Below are 26631 nucleotides of genomic sequence, written 5' to 3' on the forward strand. Positions count from 1 at the left end.
GACTATGCCAAAGCCTTTGACTGTGTGGATCACAACAAACTGTGGAAAATTCTGAGAGAGATGGGAATACCTGACCACCTGACCTGCCTCTTGAGAAACCTATATGCAGGTCAGGAAGCAACAGTTAGAACTGGACATGGAACAACAGACTGGTTCCAAATAGGAAAAGGAGTACATCAAGGCTGTATAATATCACCTTGCTTATTTAACTTATATGCAGAGTACATCATGAGAAACACTGGGCTGGAAGCAGCACAAGCTGGAGTCAAGATTGCCGGGAGAAATATCAATAACCTCAGATATGCAGATGACACCACCCTTATGGCAGAAAGTGAAGAAGAACTAAAGAGCCTCTTGATGAAAGTGAACAAGGAGAGTGAAAAGGTTGGCTTAAAGCTCAACATTTAGAAAACTAAGATCATGGCATCTGGTCCCATCACTTCATGGCAAATAGATGGAAAAACAGTGGAAACAGTGGCTGACTTTATTTTTTTGGCGGGGGGGGGGGGGGCCTCCAAAATCACTGCAGATGGTGATTGCAGCCATGAAATTAAAAGATGCTTACTCCTTGGAAGAAAAGTTATGACCAACCTAGACAGCATATTAAAAAGTAGAGATATTATTTTGTCAACAAAGGTCCATCTAGTCAAGGTTATGGTTTTTCCAGTAGTCATGTATGGTTGTGACAGTTGGACTATAAAGAAAGCTGAGTACCGAAGAATTGATGCTTTTGAACTGTGGTGTTGGAGAAGACTCTTGAGAGTCCCTTGGACTGCAAGGAGATCCAACCAGTCCATCCTAAGGGAGATCAGTCCTGGATGTTCATTGGAAGGACTGATGTTGAAGCTGAAACTCCAATACTTTGGCCACCTGATGCGAAGAGCTGATTCATCTGAAAAGACCCTGATGCTGGGAAAGATTGAGGGGAGGAGGAGAAGGGGATGACAGAGGATGAGATGATTGGATGGCATCACTGACTCAATGGACATGAGTTTGGGTAAACTCTGGGAGTTGGTGATGGACAGGGAGGTTGGGCATGCTGCGGTTCATGGGGTCGCAAAGAGTCGGACACCACTGAGCAACTGAACTGAACTGATATGGTATGAGTGTAAAATTAAAGCTTCAAAATTTACTTTTTCTTTCATATTTTATAACAAGTTCTACCTGTAATTGTAATGCGGGAGACCTGGGTTCGATCTCTGGGTCGGGAAGATCCCCTGGAGAAGGAAATGGCAACCCACTCCAGTATTCTTGCCTGGAGAATCCCGTGGATGGAAGAGCCTGGTGAGCTATAGTCCACGGGGTTGCAAAGAGTCGGACATGACTGAGCGACTTCACTTTCATTTTTTCTTTTCACTTTCCTGCTTGTAAATTCCCTTCACGGCCCACTGCCTCATCGTGGCGAAGGGGCTTGTATAACTCAATGAAGCTATGAGCTATGCCAGGTAGGGCCACCAAAGATGGATGGGTCACAGTGGAGAGTTCTGACTAAAATGTAATCCACAAGAGGAGGGAACGAAAACCACCCCAGTATACTTGCCATGAGAATCTCATAGACTGAATAAAAAGACAAAAAGATATGACACGGAAAGAAGGGCTACTGGAAGGACGGATGCTGAAGCTGAAGCTCCAGTATATTGGTCACCTGATGTGAACAGCTGACTCATTGTAAAGTCCCTGACGTTGGGAAAGATTGAGGGCAGATGAGGCCATGAGAGGATGAGATGGCTGGATGCCATCACTAATGCAATGGACATGAACTTGGGCAAGTTCCAGGAGATGGTGAGGGACAGGGAGGCCTGGTGTGCTGCCAGGGCATGGGGTCACAAAGACTCGGAGGTGGCTGGGCAATTAACAGTGTTTCTATATCAGTGAGACTATCCATATCAAAAGGCAGAACATTTAAAAAAATTATCCACATAGAAAGTTAAGAGGAACCAAATGAATTGTGAATATAGTGAACTCTGGGCTGCTGCCAAAAGAAAACCAAATTAAACTATTCTTATGCAAAAAATAGGTAAAAGGTGAAAATAGTAGTGGCTGATATAGTAGTAATGTAGTGATGATGATGAAGTTATTGGCGTAGCTGATATTTACTGAGGGCTTACTGAGTCCCAGGTAATGTGTAACTACTGTACACAAATTAAAATCTTAAAGACATTCATCACTAAGGCATTAGAACAATGATGATTTCAGTTTAAATGTATAAACACCTTGAACTTCAAATTTCCTTTTTTAAATTTTAAAATGGTAATAACAATTCTCTTGTGCCACAAAACAGACTATTTGAAGATTAGTTCTGATTCAAAGTTGAATGTTATGAATAATTTAGTGACAAATGAAATAGCAAAATAAGATTTATGTGTTCATTAAAATATGAATATAGAAGGATATTTCTGAGAGTCTTAATGGAACTTCATAATGAATTCCCAAGCTATCAAGAGTTATTTCACATGATGTTATTACTGTTGTTTTTGTACATATCCTCACAGAGCATTCAAAGTAGTTCCCAGGAAATGAAATGTTACTAGAAATAGCAATGCCTTTTATTTTACTTCATCACAATGTGTCCTGTTATGGAACAAAAAAAATTTTAATGCTATTTTCATTCTCTACCTATGTAACTTTACAGTCTGAATTTCAGGATTGTCCAGGTGGGACTACAGTATAAAGGTGGCCTTGAAGACAGTTATGAAGTCCTTGGCATATTTTACAAAACTTATGTTCCTAAGAGACCACTGAAACCCAGGAAATGCTGAATTTGTCAATTTCTGAAAATTTAGTTGTAGTATCTTCAGTGCCACAATAAACTTTAAGTAAACTGAACCCAAAGAAAACGGAATCTATAATATTCTAGGTTTTATACATGGTAAATACTTTTGGCAAAACAGTTTTTCTTACAGCCATAAGGTCTTTAATTCCCTTTAAAATGTTTCTCATCTTTTTCTGTTCTCAAACTATGGCAAGCTTCTAATGAGTCAAGGAGATAGATAATTTTAATATTTTATAATATACCTGAAATACAAAGTTTTAAAAGAAATCAGTCAGTGGAACTTAATACTTACTCCAGTATGCATAACTATTTCCTACCTATTCTGGTAGTATTCTGGCCTACCTCAAAATAATTTATAAAAATCGAATTCTCTTTACAAGTATTTAAAACTTTTTGTGTCGATGATTTTGAACTAATGGATTCAGAATTGAGAATCACGATTTTCAGAAGTTAGTTCATCGCCAATTAAGCATGTCAGAAAGACATCAACTGTGTGAAGCACGGAACGCAAGACTCCTGAAGCAACACACAGAAAAGTATGCCAAATTCTGAGGTAGTATCAAAGCTTCTGAAACAGGATTCCACCAATGTTATGTTCAATCACTAAAGTTTTAGTGAATTTCATTTTCAAGGAATTTAAATAAACATTATGTTGGACACGAGCTGGTTATCTCCCCAGCATCCATCCAACACTTCCTTCCAGTAGTGAATGCACTCTCTTTCATTTCTTGGTTTGGGACGTGACCCATTGCTCAGCTCTAGGGTTAAAACTAATCCATGCAGCCCATCACTGTAGCCATAGTGATTGGTTCTGAATGGGCATGTAGCCTAGGGAGACACATGAAGAGAGCTGCTATAGAAAACTGATTATGAAGTTGACATATGGAGCACACACTGGGTAGGGAAGTAGAAAGGGAAAGAAACTAGGCCCTTAGTGATCCTGGTGAAACTGAGTCACTGGATGAAGCCATGCCCGAAGACACACCCGCCATCTGAATGTTCCCTTACTGCTCAAGCCATTTTGAGTTTGTTGCATTCTCTTGCAACTGACAGAATCTTAACTGATGCAAACATTTACTCAATGTAATCACTGGCTCCTCATGGGTAATTTCAGTTAATGAAATCAAAGTGTGGGATTTTCCAAAAAGGCATCTTCTCTTCATATTTTTACTATCACTTCACTGATATTTTGTTATAATTCTACTCCTCCGAATTATTTTTTGAATGCCCAAAGAACATACATTGGTAAATATTTGAAAAGGAAACCAAAGACAATAAAAGATAAAGAGATCTGATGAAATACAACAACAAAAAAATGTATCCTTTGAACTGACCCTAAAGTAAACACCTTATGTATTTTATTATTAACATTTTCTATATAAGTGGTCTTTAAATTTTAATGTAGTTAATGACCACTTGGGGAATTTGATTAAAGATTACTAGGCTGCTTCCCAGTGATTCTGGTTTGGTGGACCTGGTGTTGAGCCCCCAACTTGATGTGAATGACTATTAGAGCTCACTCTGAGAAATTTTGCTTTTAATCTACAGGACTAATTGAGAAGAGGGTTAGGTATTTGATTTGCTTCATAATAAATATTTTAGATTTTAATTTTGCATTTTAAACATTCATTTTTTTGGAGTGGCATTTATAATATGTTTATAAAAATATGAAACAAACCCAAAGGTTAAAAAGTCTAAGTTCTTATTAAGAGAAGATGAAAACAATTAGGGTGAAGGGAAGAAGAAATGCTTCATATGAGGGATAAACTTTTTCTTGCTTTAAGAGTATAAGACAGCTGCTTACTGTACAGACTACATTTATACATCCACTTTGAAAATAATTAGTGGCTATATACATGATCTGATCATCAGATTTTAAATATGCAATACTGCATACTTGGAAAGAGAGGGAAAATTTAAAGGAGAAAAGTTTCATTTTACATATATTCTTCCAAAATGAACTCATGAACATACAAACTTGAAGTCAGCTACCAAAACTCCTGGTAGTAAACCACAGTGAATACTGTCAATTGTCCATTCAACAGTCACTCCCCATCTTTTTATTTCTTGCTTGGAGAGCTCACCTCTCACTATGAAGACTAAAATGCCAGACACTTGCATTTCTAGTCTCTCTTGCTGAGGCTAACACAATTTAGTAAACTGTTAAACTGCTCTGAGTTGTGAAATTTTAGGATCAATAATGAAATAACATTTTATAATTCATTCTAGGATACAGGATTGTGAAAGATTCAGAAGTAAATGATGAGAAATATCCAAGAAATGGAGCAGTTCCAAAGAACAAAGTTTGAAAAGAAATGGTACAGAGTAAAACAATGAGAGAATCCTCCTTTACTTTTCATGAAATCATTTTGGTTATGATATATTCTCAGCAGGAGACCAGTGTTAATTATTAAAAAGCATTTTTAGTTTTCATTTCTGGATCTATTTTACATTTTTTTCCCTAAAAATTACAATCTTGACATTTAGGGATTCTTAGAGATTATTACATCTAATAAAAACAAATTTCATGGGAGTAAAGACATTAAAATTTTAAAGTAGGTCTATCAACACTCATAGACAAATCCAACCATCTTCTAGGTAAAATTTAGTCTTATATAATGATAAGGTTCCAAAGAGGCAGAGGAACCAGAGATCAAATTGCCAACATTCACTGAATCATGGAGAAAGCAAACGAGTTCCAGAAAAACATCTACTTCTGCTTCATTGACTACTCTAAAGACTTTGACTGGATCACAACAAACTGTGGAATATTCTTCAAGAAATGGGAGTACCAGACTACTTTACCTTTTTCCAGAGAAACCTGTATGTGGGTCAAGAAGCAATAGTTAGAACTGGACATGGAAGAACTAACTGATTCAAAATTGGGAAAGGAATATTAAAAGGCTGTATACTGTCATCTTGTTTAACTTCTATGCAGAGTACATCATGCAAAATGCCAGGCTGGACAAATCACAAGCTGGAATCAAGATTGTCAAGAATAACACCAGCAACCTCAGGTATGCAGATGATACCACTCTGATGATAGAAAGTAAGAAGAACTAAAGAGCCTCTTGATGAAAGTGAAAGAGGAGACTGAAAAAGCTGGCTTGAAATTTAACATTCAAAAAACTAAGATCATGGCATCTGGTCCCATCACTTCACAGCAAATAGAAGGGGAAAAAGTGCAAGCAGTGAAAGATTTTATTTTGGGGGGCTCTAAAATCACTACGAATGGTTACTATAGCCATGAAATTAAAAGATGCTTTCTCCTTGGAAAGGAAAGGAAAAGTGAAGTCGCTCAGTTGTGTCCAACTCTTTGCGACCCCATGGACTATAACCTACCAGGCTCCTCCGTCCATGGGATTTTCCAGGCAAGGGTACTGGAGTGGGTTGCCATTTCCATCTCCAGGGGATCTTCCTGACCCAAGCCCAGGTCTCCCACATTGCAGGCTTTACTGTCTGAGCCACCAGGGAAGCCTTTCTCCTTGGAAAGAGAGCTATAACAAGCCTAGATAGCATATTAAAAACTAGAGACATCACTTCACTGACAAAGGTCCAAATAGTCAAAGGTCCAGTAGTCATGTACAGATGTGAGAGTTGGACCATAAAGAAGGCTGAGCACTGAAGAACTGATGCTTTCAAATTGTGGTGCTGAAGAAGACTCTTGAGAGTTCCGTGGACTACAAGAACAACACACCAGTCAATCCTAAAGGAAATCAACCCTGAATATTCATGGGAAGGACTGATGCTAAAGCTGAAGCTCCAATACTTTGGCCACCTGACGTGAAGAGCTGACTCACTGGAAAAGACCCTGATGCTGGGAAAGATTAAAGGCAAAAGAAAAAGAGGGCGCCAGATGATGAGATGGTTAGATAGTATCACTGACTCAATGGACATGAATTTGAGCAAACTCCGGGAGGCAGTGAAGTACAGAGGAGCCTGGTATGTTGCAGTCCACGGGGACACAAAGAGTCGGAGAGAACTTAGTGACTGAACAACAAGAACAAATTGATAAAGTAGAGAGTAACTAAAAACACAGACTGTGGAGCGATGGACTGAAATTCCGACTCTGCAATTTACTGTGCGACCCTAGGAAGTTCAGTTAACCTATTATGCCTGTTTGCTATAAACTGGGGCTAATAGTACCTATTATCTGTCTTCAAGGGTAATTGGGAGGATTAAATGACAGCAAGTACTTAAAACTGTACCTAGCACATGGACACACCACTCAAGTTGAAAGTAAATGAATGTTATTTGTTTTAACTTCTTTTACTAATGTAACTATCTTCAGAGATTATAAATTAAAATTATTTTAACTAGAATTAAACCCTAGTTATAACTGACGTGTAAAGCATGGACTACTTAGATAAAATTTTTAGAACCTGAAAATTTTAAATCTGAGATCTCCTTTCCTAACATTAACACTAAGCCTTTGCTGTGACCTGTGTCAGTCAGGGCTCAGTGAAGGAAAAAGAAATGACTTCAGGTATTTTAAGAGAGAGATTTAATTCAGTTAAGTTAGGTGCTTACAGAACAGTAGGGAGAGCTGGAGGAGCAGAGTCCAGGCCGGTCCTGCAGGAATGACTCCTTAGAACACAGAAAAACTGACTCACCAAAGGATCTATTACATTTACCAAAAAGGTGGGGGAGATATAGTATGAGTTGAAAAACATAACTATTTTAGCTTCATTAAGGGATCAGGAAGTCATCACTGCCATTACAATTACTCCTTAGCATCCACGAAGCTGAAAACTAGCTATTAGAATGTTGCTAGAGGGGAAAAAAAAACATCTTCCCTTGAACTTGCCGGCCCGCAGCAGCAGGAAGATGGCTTCTGTCTCACTTCCACCTTGCAAATCGTGCATGAATGCATCTAATTGGGAGAATCTGATTAGCATCAGAACTCTAGGGAATCTGAGAGGCACATCCTCTGAAGCACAGGAAAGTAGAAAAGATTGGGATACTTGCAGATTGACTCTGGGGTAGTCAAAGTCCCTGAAGTACCTTTTTCTCATTGGTAAAATGGGGATAAATAATGATACTCATAGTGGGCTTATGATGAGGATTTAAGAAAGCAATAAAAATGATTCTTTTGCAATTTTGAAGCCTTAAGCTTCCAGCATCTAGCATTGCAGCTGAGAAGTCTGACGTCATTCTGATCATCATTCATTTTTCTATGTTACCTGGGCCCTTTTAGGATCTTCCCTTGATGTTCTGAAATTTCACTATGATGTGTCTAAGTCTGGATGTTTTCATTGCTTGTTCAGGCTCTTTATTTGGACACTCAAGTCCTTCAGTTCTGGCAAATTTTCTTGTATTTTAATACAGCTTCCTCTCCTCTGTTTTTTTTTTTTTTAAATGATCCACCTTTTAGTCATATGTTAAATCCTCTTACATATTGTCTCTCATTTTTTTTCTTTTTTTGGTATTTATGTCTATTTTTTCTATGCTTTTTTTTCTTCTCTATTTCTGGAAATTTCTTATTTCTATCTTCTGACCAATGGATCAACAACATTTTTCTGTAAAGAGCCAGACAGTAAATAACTTTTTCTTCACAAGCCATATGACCTCAGTCGCAACCAGGCAATCCACTGTTGTAGTCCCAAATGGCCATGGGCAGTATGTAAACAACAGGAGTAGCTAAGAATTCTCATCACAAGGAAAAAATAAATTTTCTCTTTCTTTCATTTTGTATATATACAAGATGATATGCACTACACCTATTGAGATAATCATTTTATGATGTGTTTATGTGAGTCAACTCAAAACGCTGTACATCTTAAACTGATAAAGTACTGTATGTCAACTGTATCTCAGTAGAACTGGAAGAAAATTAAGTAAGGTTAAAGAATAAAAAGAATATGTGACTGAGACTGTATGTTGTGGCCTGTGCAGCCTAAACGAAGTTAACTTTCTGGTGCTTTACAGAAAAAGTTTGCCCACCTTCACTGTAGACACCTGAAATGTCAGTGGAAGTAGCATATCAATTTTGAGCAGAAGCTTTAAGAGGTAAGGATTAGTTTGCTACGTCCTCTGACAGCCAGCAAAGTTTCAGAAAGCACCTCCCCTCTCAGTTTGGGCCCCAGAATGAAGACAGAGTGGAATAGAGCCAAAACTGACCCAAAATGGACATGCAGCACAAGTGAGAAAGAAACCTCTGCAGGGTATAAGGCACTGAAGGTTTCAGGGTTTGTTATCTCAAAATAAACTTGCCTAAGACCGCCTTGCAAGTTTTGCTAAAGTAATAAATTACTCTATGTGCCTGCACTTCTTTAAATAATATTTATAATTCAGACTTCTTAATAATTACTCAAAATATATTTCTAAAAAGTTAGATCTTAAAAACATTCAAGGCTTGAATTATATTTGGTTCCTAAAAGAATTATTTTCCTAGTTACTTGCATGGTTGGACTAAGTACTCTTTGTATTGTTGGATCAAAGCACTTCTACTTTCCTATTCCTGATTGCAATGTTCCTGCTGATTCTGAAACTTGAAAAACACAATGTAATAAATTTTTAAACGGCATTAGCTAAACTTTGTCTAATGTTCTTTAATTTTTTAACATTTAAAAGTTCCTACTCTGTGTCAGATGATATTCTTTACATGGATAACTTTTTTTTTTAATCATCCCTGTTTACAAATGAAAAAACTGAGGCACACAGAGGTTGCGTATTCATCTGAGAACAGACAGCTGGGAAGAAGTGGGGAGCTAAGATGTGTTCTAAGGATCTCATAATCTCTATGTTCTTAATCCCTATGCTGTATCAACCCTCTTAAATGCAAATATAAACTTGATCTTGAAAATCTAACAATTTCAGCATTAAAACTGTAAGTTTCCACTATCCAGTAATTCTTTTTCTATAATTTAATTTTTAATTGAAGGATAATTAAACTTTACAGAGTTTTGTTGTTTTCTGCCAAATATCAACATGATATCCAATAATTCTTAAACCTTTTATAAGAAACCACAAATGAGCTAGTATAAAGAATAATTTTAGAACTTGAATATAGCTTAAGGAACAATGACAGCTTTCAATTCTAAGAAAAATATATCCCCTCCAATAATCTAATATAAAAAATGTACTTATAATACATGCTATTTTCCATCAACTAAATGGTATCATATTCCTTTAAAAATGAACCAAGTTAAATTTTAATCAGTTTACTTTTTTACTGTAGAATGTGGATATATTGAGACATATAACTTTGAGAATACAAATTACATACTTTGATTATATAACATGAGATAATTAAAACTCTGTGTGTGCCAGACTTAAGTCTTCAGTTCCAGTTAGCTCTACTAGCTTTTCTCTGCTACAAAAGAATATAATTAGTATGAATCATCAATTGCCCCAAAGTGACAGACTATAAAATGAACACTGTTAACAGGTAAGACACAGCCTATGTTAACAACTCTAGGTCTAAGATACAAAAATCATTATTTTTGTAAGACCAGAGGCTATCTTTAAACTATAAAACAATAAATAATAGCAGAATGATTAAAATAAATTAAGAATATGTATTTTATTTCAGAGTAAGGTGGTGCTAGTGGTAAAGAATTTGCCTGCCAATGCAGGAGATGCAAGAGACGTGGGTTTCAATCCCTGGGTTGGGAAGACCACCTGGAGTAGGAAATAGCAACCCAGTCCAGTATTCTTGACTGGAAAATCCCATGGTTAGAGGAGCCTGGTCACAAAGAGTCAGACACGACTAAGTGACTTAGCATCAGTATGAGCCTGTCCTAAACCTGAACGCAGTATTTCTTAAGTTCATATTTCACTGTAAGAATATAAATGCATCAAATGTAAACTGCTTTTTTAAACTTAAATTTCAGAAAAATGCTTTTGTAATTAGTATTTATCAGTTCTCTTTAGATTCCACTGTACGCCTAAATAGCCATTACCTTGGAAAAGCGTCATTAAACCCTGTCAGTGAAAGCTGCTCCCAGTCATGTCTGACTCTTTGCAACCCCGTGAGCTATACAGTCCATGGAATTCTCCAGGCCAGAATACCAGAGTGAGTAGCCTTTCCCTTCTCCAGGGGATCTCCCCAACCCAGGGATCAAACCCCAGTCTCCCACATTGCAGGCAGATTCTTTACCAGCTGAGCCACAGGGAAGCCCAAGAACACTGGAGTGGGTAGCTTATCCCTTTTTCAGGGGATCTTTCCGACCCAGGAATCGAACCAGGGTCTCCTGCATTGCAGGCAGATTCTTTACCAATTGAGTTATCAGGGAAGCCCAAACCCTGTCAACCTCAAAATAAATATCACAGCAGATAAAAACCACAACTCTTTTGGAAGGAGCATTAGGAATACTATTAATCCAGATGAAAATACTTTAAACAATATCATTAGTACTGGTTTTTTAATAAAATATATTTGTGTGTCTATAATTATTCAAAATTAGTATCTAGCACTTTAATATTTTTTCCCAGTGAAGAACCTACTAAAATATCTGTCACAACCTTAAATGCAGAAATCCTAGAATTAAGGATTTTGGTTTTGATTCACATTTGCCCATTAGATACTGCCCTGCTGTATAACATTAACACAGTGAGGAGAATGAGTAGGAAAAAATAAAATGTTGCCTCTGTTTGGTATTTCTTTTGTTTGTAAAGGAAAGGCCTCAAGGACAAACTTTACTTTTCTAGCTTATATTTGAAAAAAATAATACAAAAAGAGGAATGAAGTATGAGTTGGTTCTCGGTAGTTTATAGTTTATTTAGCACTTGGATGGTTCAACTAAATGAATCCCAGCTAAGATGCTTCATGCTTTTCATTCCCCACAGTAGATATTAAAAAAACAAACGATTTTAGTCACTGCAATTTCAGTTTCTCTCAATTTTTCTGCATGTTCAAAATTTCTTGAGACTTAACATTTAAACTTGACTTCTTTATAAACTAAGTTTAAACTTAACATTTAAAATAAGACTCTGATTTAAACAAAAAGCTTCTGTTTATGCTATACTTTAGCTTCTCCTTTGCACTGAAAGATTTATCTGATTAACAATTCTTCATGCGAAACTAGGGTTATTGCTCTCTACTAATAATATATGCTCACTTACTTTCTCTTTGAATGTGAAAGTGAAAGTCACTCACTCATGTCCAACTCTTGCAACCCCATGGACTATACAGTCCAGGGAATTCTCCAGGCCAGAATACTGGAGTGGGTAGCCTTTTCCTTCTCTAGGGATCTTTCCAACCCAGAGTTCACCCAGGTCTCCCGCATTGCAGGCAGATTCTTTACCAGCTGAGCCACATGGGAAGCCCAAGAATACCGGAGTGGGTAGCCTATCCCTTCTCCAGTGGATCTTCCCAACCTAGGAATCGAACTGGGGTCTCCTGCATTGCAGGTGGATTCTTCACCAACTGAGCTATCCGGGAAACCCTTTCTCTTTGAATAACTGTCTCTAAATAGGCCTATAGCTATTTAGTTTTATACTAAAGTGAGCCATGACTCACATTACTGTTACTATCTAGGGAACTGAATTGCATACATGCAACTTTCTCCTTGATGCAGAAATTTTTAACTGGGATCATTAGTTTATTATGAAGTATTTATTTTAAATTACTTTATGGTAATCTATGTTGAGAAAATGAAGGTTTTTATTGACAATGGTAGTGTGTTAATTGTAGTGAATATGAAAATTGGTGAATGATGCTGGGAAAGATTGAAGGCAGGAGGAGAAGGGGATGACAGAGGATAAGATGGTTGGATGGCATCACCGACTCAATGGACATGGGTTTGGGTGGACTCCGGGAGCTGGTGATGGACAGGGAGGGCTGGCGTGCTGCAGTCCATGGGGTTGCAAAGAGTTGGACATGACTGAGCAACTGAACTGAACTGAAATTTTTTTCTTTTAATTTTATATTGGAGTATATAGTTGAGTAACAGTGTTGTGTTAATTTCAGGCATAAGTTTTAAAAGTTATTTGCTAATAGAGACTCAAGTATGATTCTTAGAGGAACACACATTTCAATGATAAAGTCTGAGCAGTAATTCATCTCTCTTAAAAATAATAGTACAAATATCAAACTAAATTAATTCAATCCATTAGTATAAAGAGAGGCTGTTCTTGAGACACAGGGATTACAGAAATTAAAGGCTGAAAATACAAGGGTCTAAAATAAGTCAGTCATGAGGAAAGTTGATCACTCTTAAGACACTGTGGCATAACACTTCTAAATGAGAAATTATATAAGCATTTATGTCTCTAGCCAATCATGATTTAAACATGAAATAATTCCTGCTATGTTTCTATTAATTACCCTGAGGTGCATATTTATTGAATTCCAGGTCACAAAATATTCCTAATAGAGCTGTTTAAAGCATGCTGCTGGGCTTCCCTGGTGGCTCAGTGGTAAAGAGTCCACCTGCCACTGCAGGAGACACAGGTTCAATCCCTTGGTCAGAGAGATCCTCTGCAGAAGGAAATGGCAACCCACTCCAGGATTCTTGAAATCCCATGGACAGAGGAGCCTTGAGGGCTACAGTCCATGGGGTTGCAAGTGTTGGATACAACTGAGTGACTAAACAACAGGAAGTGAGCTGATACCTATCAGGGAATAGCGTTATACTGAACTCGGTAAGACTTTTAAAATGTTTCAGTTTAGCCAAACATGTCAATGAATCAATTTCACCTATGTTCTAGGATGTATGAAAAATATCAAATAAGGATAACAAGAGTATCTATTCTCCAAGTGTTTAAATTCTAGAAGGAAGATAAAAAACGTTAGAGAACAAGAAAACACGTGACTAGCTGTAAAAATCAGCATTAGGGGTAATAATTGAGAAATATTAAATACCATATGCACCTACTCACCCATCCATCCATTCAACATTTATACAGCAATAATTAGTACGGGTGGGCTTACTTGCTGGGTCAGTTGTAAAGAATCTGTGTGCCAATATGGGAGACCCAGGTTTGATCCCTGGATTGGGAAGATCCCCTGTAGAAGGAAATGGCTAGCATTTCCTATGCTAGGAATGCACTCTAGCATTCCTGCCTGGGAAATCCCATGGACAGAGGGGCCTCGCAAGCTATAGGCCATGGGGTCGCAGAGTCGGACATGGCTTAATGACTAAACAACAACAACCAGTACTAGAATATTTGATTCTAGATAGAAAAGATCAACTAATTTAAATTATATTGGACATAACTGAATAAATTTTCATAAAGGTTATATTTAAATTAGACTTTAAAGGAAATTTGAGATTTAAATAGACTCAAATTGCAATTAAGTGAAGTTGCTCAGTTGTGTCTGACTCTTTACAACCCCATGGACTGTAGCCTGCCAGGCTCCTCCATCCATGGGATTTTCCAGGCAAGAGTATTGGAGTGGGTTGCCATTTCCTTCTCCAGGGGATCTTCCTGATCTAGGGATCAAACCTGGGTCTCCTGCATTGCAGCAGACTCTTGAACATCTGAGCCCCAACAAAGCTAGCTTGTCAAGTCATGATCAGGAATGACGTTTTGGTATAGTGTCACTTCAGTTCAGTCGCTCAGTCGTGTCCGACTCTTTGCAACTCTATGTGCAGCCCGCCAGGCTTTCCTGTCCATCACCAACTCCCGGATGTAAATGAAGCAAAACCCTGATGATACTGCCATCTCTTTTACTTTAACATTCATTATATTGGGTTGGTCAAAAAGTTGGTTTGTGGTTGTCCACAAACCCGAATGAACTTTATGGCCAACACAATATACTCACGTACTCTTGGCACTTCCTCTCCAACACGAACTTCCATCATGCTCCTCCTCTTCAGAATCTCCTCGCTGTGCCTTCGGGCACTCCTGATTTATGATAAACTCCTCCAGAACTTGAGTTTCTTCTCTGAACCCTCAACACCTTTAACTGAATTCCAATTCTTCCCTGAGAGAGTATCATTCTCCACAGTCTTTTCACCCTGGTTATTCTCTCACACCTAAAGTGCCTCAGAGTCAGGCAGCAAAGTTCTCTGCTGCTTTCGCAGACACTGTTCCTCTAAAATCATGGAAAAGAATAACAATTTTCCTTTAAGGCGCACGTCATTTTGTCTTCATAGTTATTCTGTCTGAGACATTTCCTCTTCATTCCCTGACCATTTTCTCTTTGTTTCTTGAGAATCACAATCCTTGATTAAATCCTATTTCATACTTCAATTTCAGCCACCATCTTTTATGACTCTCATGGGGATAACCCATCCAAGAACTTGGCCTCCTTTAACCAACTAGTCCGTCTCCAGTGTCTTTACCTTTTATTCCATCTCAGCTGCCTACTGTTATGCTTAGTCGCTCAGTCATGTCCAACTCTTTGTGACCCCATGGACTGTAGCCCACCTGGCTCCTCTGTCTATGGGGATTCTCCAGGCAAGAATACTGGAGTGGGTTGCCATGCCCTCCTCCAGGGGGTCTTCCCAACCCAGGAATCGAACCCAGGTCTCCTGCTGTGCATAGATTATGCTAATTAAGTACTGTCTGTACAGGAAGGGTTGTATGTTTATGAAAGAAAGAATAAAGTCTATTAATAAATCACAATGAATATGTATATTATTATTAATAGATTTAATAAGTTGAATAAGAAATAAAACTTGAGAGGGGAAAAGGGAAGAGGCTATTTCAGACAACTGTAATAGAGAGATTACTATATGGTACCAAAAATGCATGTGAAGAAAGTAACTGGGGTTATATTAATATACAGGAAAATGAAAGTGAAAGTTGCTCAGTCATGTCTGACTCTTTGAAACCCCATGGACTAGGAATTCTCCAGGCCAGAATACTGGAGTGGGTAACCTTTCCTTTCTCCAGAGGATCTTCCCAACCCAGGGATCAAACCCAGATCTCCTGCATTGCAGGCAGATTCTTTACCAACTGAGCCACAAGGAAAGAATGTCACATAAACAAGTTGAGAGTAAGAGAAAAGTTCAGATTATGGGAGGGATACACCATGGTGGGCTTCCCTGGTGGCTCAAATGGTGAAGAATTTGCCTGCAATGCAGGAGACCTGGGTTCAATCCCTGGGTCGGGAAGATACCCTGGAAAAGGGAATGGCAACCCACTCCAGTATTCTTGCCTGGACAATTCCATGGACAGAGGAGCTTGGCAGACTACAGTCAGTGGGGCTGCAAAGAATCAGACACGACTGAGCAACTAACACTTTCACTTTCACATCGTAGTAGGAAGGGTAACTAACAACACTCTAACTATTGAGTATAGCTTAAGAAATGAGTATAGCAAGTAAATACTATACCATATGGCTACTTCAAGGTTTCCAGTCAGGGTTCTTATTTGAAATCACTGGAAGCTAACTCTAAGTGATACAGCAATTTATTAAAGGGACTGGGGTGACGAGAGAACCAGACTTATGGTTAAGCTTCTCAAGAGCAAAATCTAAAATCATACTGTGGAACTGAGCTGGGGAGGAAATTTGCTACTGCTCTTACTGCGCACTTGAATGCCAAGGTCTTTTCTTTTCTGCAATTATTACTTAACATTGTTCAGCACCAATACAATTTCTGCAAGAGCAAAACTATTTCAGAATTACTACTGACTCGTTATCAGATTCCTCCACCATCAGCCTCATGAGAACATGAATTGAGTGCAGCATCTGCTTCTCTGTTCAGTCTGTGCCGAGGTTTCCTGGAGGTGAGTGTGAGTGGAGTGTCTAGTTAACATGACTCCCGCCCTAGCTACCAGTGAGACTGGGAAAGTGAATTAAACAGCTTAACTGAGGGAGGTGGGAGTATTAGTTGGGACTTCCTCAGACATAAGAAGGTTGCTGAAAAATTATGAAAAAGTGAGAAAACATAATAAATGTCCACAATTAACGCTTAGTCACATACTAAGCATACAAAACTCACCTAAAAATCATTAACTTCCCCCCTAATATATATTAGTAGAATCAGAGAACAAAGTGATAGGTAGAACCTTAGAGATAATTTCTTTTAATTCTCTCGTTTTACTAAAAAGAAACCTGATGCCAAAAATTATTAAATAATTTATCCAAATGCACTCAATTAGTTAGTAGGAAGAACACATGCTTTTTAACCCTTTGTATATTTTCTACTGTTCACTGATCAAATTATACGCTTATCTTAATGTTAAACTTAAATCTTACCCTCAAGGAAACTCAGGGCTTACTTCTCAGAAAGTTAGTTTGGTGATACTGGTCATTTTTCTCTCAATGTATTGTTTGGATCAGTTTCTGAAAAATTAGCTATAAAACTAAATTCTTTATGCAGAATTCTAATTTTCTATCATTACTCATGGAAATGAACCATAATTAAGCTTCAAATATGCTTTAACCAAAGTTTGTAAATTTTTTGACTAGATTAGAAATTTCCCTTGCCAAAAGGCTAATAATATTCTTTCAACAAGAAGAAATTATTCAAAAGCTCTAAGAATAAATGTTTAATTATGAAAGTACCTCTCATTCATATATTATTACATCTTACAAAAGTGGAGCTAAAATCACCTAGGTGATCTACAATCACATGATTTCTTTACACAGTTAATATCCAAACTTCAGCAAAGAGAACATTAACTAGAGAACAGCCAGAATATATGCATTCGTTTAGTCTTTTATTTTTATGACAAGAAAACTGATCGAATTTGGAGTCTTAACCTCGCAATTGTCAAACGCTAGCTGTTTTTGGCACAGAAGCCAAAAACAAGCAATGAGATTTCATGAGATTTCGAGCAGGCGGAGAAAAAAGAAGACAGAGAGCGTAACAATTCAACACAGGCACAGACTTTAAGAAGCAGCAGAGACTTTGAGAAGCATGGCAATGCAGAGAAAAAATTCTCTATGAACAGAAGATAAGTTTTGTTCAGATTAAAACGTTACGTCTTAGATGCTATCTACTTAGCACTTTTTTCTTTTTGTGAACACTCCACAGAAATTAATTGTACTGGTTGTCAGAAATATAGAAATACAGAATTAAGTTTAGGCCAATACATGTAATGGAGGTGTGTACAGAAATCATTTAGTTTGGTCAGAGGAAAAAAAAACATGTTAAAAACATATTATTTTGTATGGCTTCATTTTCTTTGTGAAAAGTATATAATTAATACAGAATTGGGAACAGAAAAGTCAAAGCAAATAAAGGAACACAAAATACATACCTCTTGATGGTACAGGCATTCTCTTCTAATATAAATCAGGTATTTCTATATATAAGAATGCATTTTCCACAGATTAACTAGTAACCGCTCAGACCAGATAATGAGAAAGTTTAAAAAATCACAGTAAGAATTACAGAATATTTAGTTTTATTAAAAAGTTATCTTTTCCCCTCTGAAATAGTACTTGCATTATTTTTTTTCCTGCTCCCTTCTGATAAACTGCTGGCATCTACAGTAATTCTAAAATTTAAAGTGAAAACAAGCTATCAATTTATCCAATAAAGGATAAATATTATCTTAAGAACCCAGAGAGATACACTAAATTATGACCTTTTGGTTTTTAAAGATGCTGAAATCATCTAGTTGAAAAGGTATGGTTCTACTGGGGATGAAGGTCCCATGAGATCAAATGCTGCCGGTAGAAGTTCAATTAAACTAATCTTGGACTTAACGCTTGACATTTAAAAGCTTAGAAACAACTCTAAAATAGTATAGTTTCATTTTAGTACACAGATTTATTCCAAACCTGTGTATTTATGGGTAAAAATACTTCTTATTCAATTGTAAGAGGACTAAATATAATTCAAAATTTCTATTTATAGCATATCATGGATTTTCTCATAATCTAAATAGCTATGTGGCATAGTATATCTTCTTGGTTTAAATAAGTTGTACAGCTCTCCTGTGACTTTCAATGCCTTGTGGCAATTTAGTTTAAAATACAAAGAGAGACAGACAGACAGACAGGGTATGTGATCAGAACCTGGAGGAAAAAAGAGAAAACGGAGAAGAGCTTATAGTACTAAACACAAATATTCTCCCAGAAACACCGTAAAATCTTTGTTTTAAAAAAAAAGTAGAAAGTATAACAAGGGCAAGGTTTTTTGAACCCTTAAAGATAATTTCACAGCCGTTCTGGAAAGACAATCAGTTATGACCGAGGCAGCAGCATATACTCTGTAAGAATAAATAATTTCTATAGTATATCAAATAAGATATGGGGCTAGATAGTTGTTAACATATCAACCTAGATTTAACATGGGAAGAAAACAATAAATGCTCTAAAGAGTTCAGAAGATGTCATAATCAATCATCTAATACATGTTTAATGAAGGAATAAATATGTAAGACATCAGGCCAGGCTCTGTGAACATAAAACACATAAATCATATATAATCTTCAAGGGCAACTTTTATAGATGAGAAAAAGTTATACCTACCTATCTAGGACTTAGAAATTTTGTAGGTATGATTACCATGGAAAAAAATAGGCTGAGAAAGTTGTTGGGTTGATCATAGATTTTAAAAATTGTGTATATTATATACCATGACATAAACTGTATTTGGGCTATTTGAGCAGATACTCACAGAATGATTGTAAGAAGGTTCCAATATCACAGGTAATGACATTTTCCCTTGAAGATTCAATTTTGTTAAATAAAAAATCTTTTCCCCCACAATCTTTTCTTTTTTCATGCGGTGTATACCATACAGTCTAAACCGAACTGCATAATTTCCAATCATCTCAGATTCAACATGATTAAATTTGAATGTTTCTGTGAAGACAGGGCATGGTCCTCTCTGGATGCTGGTTTTTGCTCTCTGTTTCTTTATAGGTAGAAGAACAAGGTGTACTTGCCATGAGTTGCCACCTGTCCTGTTATATGTTGGGATATCTGTGACAGCTGTCACTGTTACCAGAAGCTTCTGTTCTTGTGAGTCATAGTCAAAAGTCACATCCAGGGTACCATATTTAGCTTCTGGCTCAGGATCAAAAGGTTTAGGAAGCTGTGAAGACGATCCTTGAGCTGACACATCCTAAGAAAAGCAAATTTAAATGTTTTCAGTTTTTAACTCCATTATTTAATTCAGAATGTAAATAAGCACCTGGTATTTCTTTAGAAGGATGATATGAAAACTGTTTTGATTTGCTATCGTAAAGAAAGTAATAATAATCAACAGCCAACTACAATCAAAAGTTACTCTTTTGAGGCAGAATAACGTAAGTTAAACTCAAAAACTTAGTAAGTAAATACATGGAATAGTCACCATTACAATTTTGAGAACGTTGGCTGTATGTTTTTAACGTGAGAAGTTGAAAATATACATTTCAAGGTGTATCTCTGTTCTTTTTGTGAAAAAAAAAAAAAGCTAAATTTTTAATGTTATAAACAATACAATTGACAGCTCAATATCAGGTTGGAGAGAAAGAGAACATGAATAGAAGGATAATGCTATTGAAACATTTGGTTCCAATTTCAGATGTGCCCCCCAATGCCCCCACCTGTATTAGAATGTTAACATATTTAGGCTTAAAAGTCAATGGAAAGTTGAAATATGAAAGTATAAACACAAAAGCCTCAAAATATTTAAAGCCAAATATTTATTTTCCATAACACACACACTATTTCAATTTTTAACTAGAATTTCAAAGTATATATTATTTTTAATACTAATACTGTTGAAAATGGCAGGATACATACTTCAAAAGTTAAAAAAGTGTTAAACTGTATATTTTACTTGTAAGAGTAAAAGAAACTATACCCACTTTGATCATCTCAAATTCCTGCTAATCTAACTATCTGGGATGTAATAGTTTCAGCTAGTTACTGAATAGTACCAAATTCAGCTCTCAGACTTTTCAGCTATACCACTTCACCCCTTCAAGTATTTTAACAAATCAAAGGTCCGTCTAGTCAAGGCTATGGCTTTTCCAGTGGTCATGTATGGATGTGAGAGTTGGACTATAAAGAAAGCTGAGCGCCGAAGAATTGATGTTTTGAACTGTGGTGCTGGAGAAGACTCTTGAGAGTCCCTTGGACTGCAAGGAGATCCAACCAGTCCATCCTAAAGGAGATCAGTCCTGGGTGTTCATTGGAAGGACTGATGTTGAAGCTGAAACTCCAATACTTTGGCCACCTGATGTGGAGAGCTAACTCATTGGAAAAGACCCTGATACTGGGAAAGATTGAAGGCAGAAGGAGAAGGGGACGACAGAGGATGAGATGGTTGGATGGCATCACTGACTCAATGGACATGGGTTTGGGTGGACTCTGGGAGTTGGTGATGGACAGGGAGGCCTGGCGTGCTGCGGTTCATGGGGTTACAAAGAGTCAGACACGACTGAGCGACTGAACTGAACTGATAGCTGATATGGCTATGTAACTCTGCTCCAGCCAATGGGAAAGAGAGAGAGTTCTGTATAAACCATCCAGATCAGGTCTGCAGAAGAAAGTACCTGCTCTGCACTCTCTTCTCTGTCACTCTTCCCACAAGCAGATACACACGGAGGATGTGTGGGTCAGCTTGGACCAAGTAGATTAGATCAGCACCCTAGGGGATGACAGTGACTAAAAAGCATGAACTGGGCTGATGGATGATGATGTTGTCAAATGGTCTGTCAAACGAAAGGCAATCTTCCATGGCTTTGTATTTGATGGTATATTTGTCTCTTTGTTTTAGGACCTTTGTTGTTTAATCACTCGGTTGAGTCGGTTCCTCTGTCTATTGGATTTTGCAAGGAAGAACACTGGAGTGGATTGCCGTTTCCTTCTCCAGGGGATCTTCCTGACCCAGAGATTGAACCCGCACCTCCTGCATTGGCAGGTGGATTCTTTCCTACTGAGCCGACTGGGAAGCCCAATAGGACCTTAACATGTACCTGACTATTGCACCTACTGTGTGCCTAGCTGTATTTTCGGTGGCAGGATGACCAGAGAATCAAAAAGACATGAGTCTTTGACCTTATAAATCTACATGTCTACCTATGAGGATTCAACTGCTATCATGAATGGAAGAAAAGATGACAAGTGAAGAATTCTTTAGGAGCAAGAACAAACTCTCACAGGGGAACTCATTTTTTTATGCAATATGATTAGATCAGTATAAAAATATTCATACTCTGTTACACTGATAGTTTAGAGCAAGATGTTTTAATACATGCCACTTCATAATTATAGATGATTAATTATATTAATTTATTTTTCAATTAAATATTTTATAAAACAGTGTCATGACAGCTAAGATTGTCAAGGTAATAAATATTTTTATAAGGTCCCAGAAGGCTATTTCTGAATTTTGTTTCTCTTGGTGCCTTCCTATTTTTTTTTTCCTGGGCATTCTGAGAGCTCTCATGAAACTGGGGGTTAAAAGGGTAGGCCCTTTAGAGATAAAAGCTACTATTTGTAGTCTACAAATAGGTAATTAGAAAACAACTCCTCTTTTCAAGGTTCTGAGCCAAAGTTGTAAACAATCTTTAGCAACAGGTTATCAACACAGTTAATGAACTCCTTGCCTGGCAAGCCTGTGATTCCTCCTTGGTCCTCTCCCAGTTCAACTGTGTATGGAGATAGATAGGCTCTAAGAGAGCTGGAGCCTGGACTAAACCAACAGGAAGGTAAGAATTTTCTAGTTGGTAAATAATATTTATTAAAGGAATGGTGGTAGGCAAAATAAACTCCAAAAGACACAAGAATCAGTTTCATACTAACATAGGCTATCAGCATTGAAGTATTCAGGTGACATGCATTTGCTGTAGTTTGAATATATTCAGTTTTGCTGTAGAAGACACAAATACAAGCAGGATAGGGGAGACTCCTTATAAGAAGTATTAACACAGAGAGCAAGCTTCTGAAATACGGGCAAAACTCACAGGCTCTGTTAACTATAGATAACAGGTAAGGAAGTAACTTGAGAGACACAAGCAGAATTCAGAAGATGTGGTAAATGTGGATAATAACTAAGTTAATCACTTGCAAGATATGCTCAAGACAGAATGAACAGAAAATAGGACAGAACAAATGACTATTAGCTATAGAAAGGGACAGAAAGCCTAAGCTATGATCAAGTCACCTCTGGGCTGACAGCTCTGCCACCCATGTGTTCTATGTAAGAAATGCAGATAAAATCTGTATCTAGTAGACTAACTGCAAGTTTCTATGGTGGCCAGGAGGATGCCTTCCCCTGCATGTCCCCCATAAAACCAGTATGGCCCTGGGAACCCTTGTTCAAATCTCAGCTTCTGTCCCTGTTACCAGGCCATAATTAGGGAACGCTACTAGAGCAGAAATAGTGTAAGACTGGACATAAGGACAGTATGTCCACTGGGATCCACACAGCGTGGTCCTGCCTCCTGTACTTACTGGTATCCTATCCTAAGAGTGTTCTCCTACCTTATCTTGCTCCTCTTACTTCTTGCTTTATATCTGAAATAGCTTAACACACACACACACACACACACACACACACACATATGCACTCACACATACACACACCAGGGTAATCTGAGCATCTTAATTCAGTCTGTTTTGAGTCCTCTGAGATTGCTTGCCTGGTGGTGTACTTGGAGGGAACCAATGCTTCAAAGTAATTTCCCACACTATGATTCAGGTGAAGAGGGGCAATGTAGCAAAGCTTTTTAGAGCACTGTTTTTACAGTCAGGTATACCTGGGTTTGAATTACATTCAAGATCTGCTTATACTTGGGCAAACTGCTTAATTCTCTGAGTTTTAATGTTTTCTTTTCTAAAATGGAAATAACAACTTCCTGAAGGTGATGTTGTTAGAATTAAATGAGCTGACTGTGTAAAAATTACAGCAAAATTCCTAGGACAATTGGTGATAGCTATTACTGTTGTTAGTTCCACAATCCAGGTTTCATTGTTAACTTCTTGGCTAGCTATATAGTTTCCAAGTCTATAAAACAGTTATCTCAAATTTGCTCAGGTATAGAACATGGAGAAATATTCTTTGTGGAAAATCATGAAATACTGCTATATTAAACTTATAATACCAATATAGAATTTTAGATACTATATAATAATATTAGAAATAGTAGAAAAGTAATAACAGATAAAAAGTGTCCTTAGAAATTTTTATGTAAGAAAAAATTTAAGGAAATTGTATTCAGAGCTCTACTTTCATTATCTTATTTTGGCAATAGATAAAAATTCACCTAGTAAGAACACTGACAGCCTGCAGTATCATGAAATGTTGTATGAGGCAAAACTTGTAAAGACTTGCAATCTAGAAGAACGTAAATACTGCCTTATGAAAACCTCTAGATTACCTTTACAGTTTCCATCATCATAGGAAGATCAAAACAAATCCTTTTTAGAACATGGGAAGACTTCAAAAGTATAACACACCTATTTTTATTGCCGTTTTCACATTTTCTGCTCCACAAAGAGGAACTCTTAAAGCACAACCAGCCAATCACTCTGAATGCATGATGCCATGAATTCAAACTTCATGGTAAAGCTGAGCATCACTTATCCCTTCCACATTCCAGAGAGTGAAACTGCAAACAATATTCTGTACGGTTTGTAAAACATTAAAGGGAAACCTCCCAATAGTAAAAATATCTAAATTCAGTAATTTAAAAAATAAACACAAACATAAATAGGAACCTTAACATAAAAGAAATGGGTAATTCCAGAATATTTTATGTAAAATGCTAAACAAAAATTTTTTTAAACCCCAACAGAAGTTGAAATGTTGGGGAAGATACTTTTCAGCATCTTGTATATTGCTCTCAGTTTTATCAACCCATCCTTTTTTTGAGGGGGAGTTGAAGGATGGTTGGGACAGCCCTGAAAGGTCTGCTGGATAAAAACAGAAACCATAAGCCACAAAGGACACGACAGTGATAACACCTTCTGACCAGGAGGAGAAGCACAGGATTATTATCTTCCAAATAACATTAATTTTAAATATTCTATGTGCTTTTACTTACTTCAGGGCTCAGGACTGCAGTGCTGTCACTTGGAACATCTTCTTCATATCCTTTATTATGAAAACTTTCTATTTCATGACCTGTGCTTCCTTCACTCGGACACTTGTTATATGAGCATCTTGGACTGTTGCTGCAGTGGGAAAATTCACATTTACTGTCCCCAATTTCTGAGGGTGTGCATGAGAGGTGGGGAGAACCACTGTCATCCTGATATGGTGGTGGCTGCAATTCATCCAGTGGGGGTGTTCTTCTCATTCTCTGAATGCAGTTTCCTGATAATGATTAAGAATCTGGTCACTGTTTCCAATTAGCCTCAACATGCAGTATAGTCCACAATAATTGTAAATAACTTAAAAAAAACTGGATTAAAATGTTGTGGCAAGGTAATTACTAGATTTACTAATGAGTTTTCTTCTTCCCTGGTTCAGATGCAGAAATCAAATAATCTGGTTTCTCAATCCTCTCCTGCATAGTAAGATCAGGAAAAATAAGTTATGTACCAAGACACCCTGTTTCATATTATGAAAATGGGACAGCGATAAATACTAGTGAAATCAATGATTTATATAGGTCCATCTTTCAAAACAATCCTAAAGCATACAAACTTCAACTATTCCCTCGTGATCCATGACCTCTCTAGTCACAATAGGTAGGTAAAACAAATATAAACCTCATTTATTTTCTTCAATTACTGAGATGAACTTAAACTAGCATTCACCTCAGCAGCATTGGAAACTAGGTTTTCCTGTCTAGCCGAGACCCAGAATCCTGAAATGAAGTGCACTGTGAATCGAGGCCTAATTCCCCGTGTGCTGTGCTTAGGCGCTCAGTTATGTCTGACTCTGCAACCCCATGGACTGTAGCCCGCCACCCACCAGCGAAGTCTGAAGTCTGCATTCCACCCTGCCTCCCTTATGAAGAGGTCACTCCCTGCTCCACCACATCCTGCATCAGGACTCCTAAAGTCCACTCTACCTTGTCTATAGTAGGCATCTCCAACTCCACATTTTCTCTCTCTCTTAAATTTTTAACTTTTACTTCAATGATTTACCTAAATAACAGAATAAGCAGGTCTGTGAACAGGACAGAGGCGGGGACAGGCGGGTATGTTAGGAAATAAGAGTTCACCATACAACTCAGGGATAGCTAAATCTGTGCAAATAATTCTTGGACATAATATCAGATATAAAACTTAAACATAGCTCAGTTTTTCCTTTGATGGACTGTCACTCTGCTTTCTCGAAAGGAACTCTGGAAAATAGGTCATTTGTATTTCTTATAACGGAGAAATGTTCAACAGGTCTTCTGTAATTGCTAAGATAGAAAAGCTTCTTGCTAAGACAGAAAAACTTTACGTAAGCACTATAAAACTCATTTAAAAATTACCATGATGTCTGGTTCAATTGAAAAATACTGATCTGCATGAACTTAGCACAGATTTACATATTTGATCAGAAGTCCTAATTTTGGAAAAAGAAATTAAATGTGTCACCTAGTGAGTCTAACATACCAGGGTTAGGAAATAAATACAACATAGAAAAATTAATGACTTAAGTTGAAACTAAATTTGAGGAGATAGATTGGAAGTAGTAGCCAAGAAGACACAATAAATCAGATTTCAGCATGGGGCTTCCAGGAAAGCTACTGTTTTCCTGACAAAGCAGCAGACTTAACTTGCATGTCCCTTTGGCCCAGTGGCTTTTCCCCTTTCTCCTGCTTTAGAGGCGTAGCGCTCATAACCATGAAGTAACAAGCGTGAGAATGAAAACTAAGGATGATGAAGAAGTATCTGAAGAATCACTAAGTAGCTACCTCCAAAACTTCTTGATGTCTGAGACAAATAAATCCCTATTTGGAAAAAACCAACCAACAAACAAAAAAAAACCCCACAAAAACAACGACTTCCTTGGCAGTCCAGTGGTTAAGACTCCAAGCTTCCGTTGCAGGGGGCATGGGATCAATCCCTGGTCAAGGAACTAAGATCCCACATGCTGCATGGCACGGCCAACCCCCACCCACCCCCC

At 37.5% G+C, this 26631-nt stretch overlaps 1 protein-coding gene across 4 annotated transcripts in view; it reads right to left on the minus strand.

Annotated features, from left to right (window-relative positions):
- Positions 1 to 26631, minus strand: part of SYT14 (synaptotagmin 14) — a 211261-nt gene that overhangs the window by 54298 nt on the left and 130332 nt on the right. For all 4 annotated transcript variants that reach the window (XM_070768657.1, XM_070768656.1, XM_070768655.1 and 1 more), the window contains 2 exons: positions 24608 to 24879; positions 19243 to 19692 (listed from right to left, as the gene is read on the minus strand). In XM_070768657.1, the coding sequence (XP_070624758.1) occupies positions 19243 to 19692; positions 24608 to 24879 (722 nt within the window). The remainder of the gene's footprint in view (positions 1 to 19242; positions 19693 to 24607; positions 24880 to 26631) is intronic.

The sequence above is a fragment of the Bos indicus genome, chromosome 16 (assembly GCF_029378745.1).
Source record: "Bos indicus isolate NIAB-ARS_2022 breed Sahiwal x Tharparkar chromosome 16, NIAB-ARS_B.indTharparkar_mat_pri_1.0, whole genome shotgun sequence".
NCBI lineage: Eukaryota > Metazoa > Chordata > Mammalia > Artiodactyla > Bovidae > Bos > Bos indicus.